General features: G+C 46.5%; 1 protein-coding gene across 3 annotated transcripts in view; it reads left to right on the top strand.

Moving 5' to 3' along the window:
- The window catches only part of LOC128700552 (lactadherin), a 408,199-nt gene that overhangs the window by 185,272 nt on the left and 217,927 nt on the right, over positions 1-5,000 (top strand). For all 3 annotated transcript variants that reach the window (XM_053793825.2, XM_053793826.2, XM_053793827.2), the window contains exon 4: positions 4,430-4,552. In XM_053793825.2, coding sequence (XP_053649800.1) covers positions 4,430-4,552 — 123 coding nt within the window. The remainder of the gene's footprint in view (positions 1-4,429; positions 4,553-5,000) is intronic.

Genomic DNA, 5,000 nt, shown 5'->3' on the forward strand with positions numbered 1-5,000 from the left:
TGGAGAGAGTAGCAGGAACAGGCTGGGAAAAACCAAACTACAAAAGGGGGAACTACTCAGGCATCAGGAACTTCCTTCAAGACATTCAGTGGGAGAGGGAACTGACAGGAAAACCAGTACAAGAAATGATGGACTATGTAGCAACAAAATGCAAGGAGGCAGAGGAGAGGTTTGTTCCCAAGGGAAACAGAAATAATGGGAAGAACAGAACGAGTCCTTGGTTCACCCAAAGGTGTAGGGAGGCAAAAACTAGGTGTACTAGAGAATGGAAAAGGTACAGAAGACAGAGAACTCAGGAAAATAAAGAAATCACCCGAAGAGCCAGAAACGAATATGCACAGATAAGAAGGGAGGATCAGAGACAATATGAAAATGACATAGCATCAAAAGTAAAGACTGACCCGAAGCTGTTGTACAGCCACATCAGGAGGAAAACAACAGTCAAGGACCAGGTAATCAGACTGAGGAAGGGTGATGGGGAATTCACAAGAAACGACCGAGAGGTATGTCAGGAGCTCAACACAAGATTTAAAGAGGTATTTACAGTGGAAACCAGTAGGACTCCAAGAAATCAGAACAGGGGGGCACACCAGCAAGTGCTGGATGAGGTACATATAACCAAGGAGGAGGTGAAGAAGCTGCTATGCGAACTTGACACCTCAAAGGCGGTGGGACCAGACAACATCTCTCCATGGGTCCTTAAAGAGGGAGCAGAGATATTGTGTGAGCCATTAACAAAGATCTTCAACACATCATTTGAAACTGGGCAACTCCCTGAGGCATGGAAAATGGCAAATGTAGTCCCAATTTTTAAAAAGGGAGACAGACATGAGGCACTAAACTACAGACCTGTATCACTAACGTGTATAGTATGCAAGGTCATGGAGAAGATCATCAGGAGGAGAGTGGTGGGGCACCTGGAAAGAAACAAGTGTATAATTGACAACCAGCACGGTTTCAGGGAAGGAAAATCCTGTGTCACAAACCTACTAGAGTTTTATAACAAGGTGACAGAAGTAAGACAAGAGAGAGAGGGGTGGATCGACTGCGTATTTTTGGACTGCAAGAAGGCCTTCGACACAGTTCCTCACAAGAGGTTACTGCAAAAGCTAGAGGACCAGGCACACATAACAGGAAAGGCACTGCAATGGATCAGAGAATATCTGACAGGGAGGCAACAACGAGTCATGGTACGCGACGAGGTGTCAGAGTGGGCGCCTGTGACAAGCGGGGTTCCACAGGGGTCAGTCCTAGGACCTGTGCTGTTCTTGGTATATGTGAACGACATAACGAAAGGGATAGACTCAGAAGTGTCCTTGTTTGCAGATGATGTGAAGTTAATGAGAAGAATCAAATCGGACGAGGATCAGGCAGGACTACAAAGTGACCTGGACAGGCTACAAGCCTGGTCCAGCAACTGGCTCCTTGAATTTAACCCTGCCAAATGCAAAGTCATGAAGATTGGGGAAGGGCAAAGAAGACCGCAGACACAATATAGTTTAGATGGCCAAAGACTGCAAACCTCACTCAAGGAAAAAGATCTGGGGGTGAGTATAACACCGAGCATATCTCCTGAGGCGCACATCAATCAGATAACTGCTGCAGCATACGGGCGCCTGGCAAACCTACGGATAGCGTTCCGATACCTCAGTAAGGATTCGTTTAAGACTCTGTATACCATCTACGTCAGGCCCATACTGGAGTATGCAGCACCAGTTTGGAATCCACACCTAGTCAAGCACGTCAAGAAATTAGAGAAAGTGCAAAGGTTTGCAACAAGACTAGTCCCAGAGCTACGGGGATTGTCCTATGAAGAAAGGTTGAGGGAAATCGGCCTGACGACACTGGAGGACAGGAGGGTCAGGGGAGACATGATAACGACATGTAAAATACTGCGCGGAATAGACGAGGTGGACAAAGACGGGATGTTCCAGAGATGGGACACAGACACAAGAGGTCACAATTGGAAGTTGAAGACTCAGATGAATCAAAGGGATGTTAGGAAGTATTTCTTCAGTCATAGAGTAGTCAGGCCATGGAATAGACTAGAAAGTGATGTAGTGGAGGCAGGAACCATACATAGTTTTAAGGCGAGGTATGATAGAGCTCATGGGGCAGGGAGAGAGAGGACCTAGTAGCAATCAACGAAGAGGCGGGGCCAGGAGCTGTGACTCGACCCCTGCAACCACAAATAGGTGAGTACAAATAGGTGAGTACACACACACACTGCGTAGGCTGGAAGTTAGTTCTCTTACTGCCAAGCGGAAGAGAAGTATAGCGAGTGGGTCACCCTGCTGAACACCCTCTGATGAGAGAATTTCATGTTCTCCAAACAAAAGAATTGAGGGTTTGCTGTAGCCGGCTGAAATGAAGGAAAAAAACTGGGGAACCGATCCCGAACAGCTGGCAAGACTACATCTCTCTTCACCATATTAAAGGCATTTCTAAAATCAAGTTTGTCTTATGGTAGGTCCCTGATGTAGGCCCTTGCCGCATGAGCTGCGGCTTCACTGCCTTGAGAGACCCCAAAGCCCAGTTGATGTGGCTGGAGTAAAGTGGCAGCTTCTAGGCGAATGTTTCTTACTGCTGCTTTGGCAACGAGACGGCGATGAGTGTTACCAACAGCAATGGGTCTGATATCCCCATCCTTCTTCTTCAAAGCACACAGTGAGGCTCCAAAAAAGAAAGGTTTAATTTCTTCTGTGATTCGCCCAGCCAGGCAGTTGTTGACTAAAGTTGTTAACTCGGTGAGAAGAATTGATGCAGATTCACCGAGTACTGGATTTACCATCTCTTTGAGGTGCTGAGGTCGAATTCCAGTGTAACCTCCTGCAGATCCTGCTGGAAATGACACGACCGCCTTATAGACTTCTGATTCTGGCAAAATTAATTGTTCAGTGATGGGGTCTTCCTCAGGGTTGTCGTTGATGGCTATGGTGTGCCTGGTTGGATGCTTGTCTCTTAGTGCTTGGGCCATGGTCTTATCTTTGGGGGCTACAGTGTCGTCACTTGTAATTATTCTTATTGCTCCCACTGTGTTACCGTCTTCGATTTTTTTGCTGACCTGTGCGCAAATTTTCTCGTTTTCGGTGGAACTTTTCTTGGGTCTACCTCTGATTCCTGGGATGATGGGGCAGAGGGACACAATTATCCGTTCTTGGGTACTGCTAGCAGTGGATTTGAATGCCAACAGAAGGTTATCACAAGTGAGGAGGTTGCCATTGGAATTGTCATCTGTCTGTGGAGGCTGTGGGCTGCTCTCTGCTGGGGGCATATGTGATCCCGCACACCCATGGTGTGCACGAATGCGGCCATCCCTGTTGCGTGCTCGAAACTCTTCACACAACTGACATGTGCCTCTTCTTTCATTGTTGGGTGCATTGTTTCCGTGGCTTTGTGACTGGCTGGCTGCATCATCTGCCATACCTCAAACTGTGTGGTAAGCCCAGGCTGAAGGGAAAATGGCGCATAGCACATACCGCAGGTGGTTTATGGTGGTGGTGGGCGGAGGAAAGGGGTCTCCCGTCCTTGTTGTGGGCGGTGGAGGAAAGGGAGGAGTGGACGATGTGTGATGAGGCGAAGTAGGGCACTCACTCCCTCCCAGAACAATGTATGTATATATATATATATATATATATATATATATATATATATATATATATATATATATATATATATATATATATATATATATATATATATATATATATATATATATATATATATATATAAACATTCGTTAAGCCGTGTGTAGAGCTTTATCAAGTTTAGAACTGACAAAGCAGCACGAACATGACATGATAAATCTTTACACAGATCCAGACATGACTTGAGGAATTTCTGAACATAAAGTAACATGACATGATGAAGTTCCACACAAAACCAAACACTGTCTCTCAGATTGGTATCTCTCCTCCATCTCTCCTCCAGTATTGTCGTCACTCAGCAATTTTGAGACTATACTCCTCACGTCAGTCATGTTCACTAAACTCGTGTATATCGACACATATCAACTGACTAGAAGAAATTTGAAGGAAAAAAAAACACACAGAGTATTAATAATTTCACGTCAATACACGTGAAGTGTTCAGGTTAACTAGAGACTAACGTGCTACTGAGTGAGTGATGGTGAATGTGTTTCTTTATTGAGTCAGTCTGCTTTACTGGTAGACCATGGAATAAAATATCTTGGGTTGATGGAATTTTTTAAATATGTTCGACCTGTCTCTCAGTATCTCTGTTTCTCATACCGTCTCTCAGTATATCTGTCTCCCAGTATCTCTATCTCTCAGTATCTGCCTCCTATGCTTTCTCTCAGTATCTCTGTCTCTCATCCTGTCTCTCAGTATCTCTGTCTCTCAGTACCTCTGTCTCTCAGTATCTGTCTCTCATCCTATCTCTCAGTATCTCTGCCTCTCCTCCCCTGCAGGTGACTGGGCTTTTGATCCAAGGTAAAGGAGATGATGAGGAGTGGGTAACAGCGTTTGAGGTCTCCTACTCCCTGGACGCCTACCACTGGCACTATGCGCGTGACATGTACAACAATAAGAAGGTAAGTGCCACCATGTCCACGACAGTGCCAAGACCTCACCAACAGTGCCACTATCTCACCAACAGTGCCATCATCTCACCAACAGTGCCTCCACTTCCCGGATAGTTCCACCAGTTCCCAAACAGTGCCACCACTTCCCCAACAGTGCCACCACTCCCAGACAGTGCCAACACTCCCCCAATAGTTCCACCACTTCCCCGACAGTGGCACCGTCTCACCACCAGCGCAATCACTTCCCTGACGGTGCCACCACTCCCCCGAGAGTGCCACCACTTTTCCAGGCACTGCCACCACTTCCCCAACAGTGCCACTACTTCCCCAGATAGTGCCACCGCTTCCCCAACAGTGCCACTACTTCCCCAGACAGTGCTATCACTTCCCCGGCAGTGTCACCACTTCCCAGATAGTGCCAGCACTTAACCAACAGTGCCACCATCTCACCAACAGT

Source organism: Cherax quadricarinatus, chromosome 65, assembly GCF_038502225.1.
Source record: "Cherax quadricarinatus isolate ZL_2023a chromosome 65, ASM3850222v1, whole genome shotgun sequence".
Lineage (NCBI taxonomy): Eukaryota > Metazoa > Arthropoda > Malacostraca > Decapoda > Parastacidae > Cherax > Cherax quadricarinatus.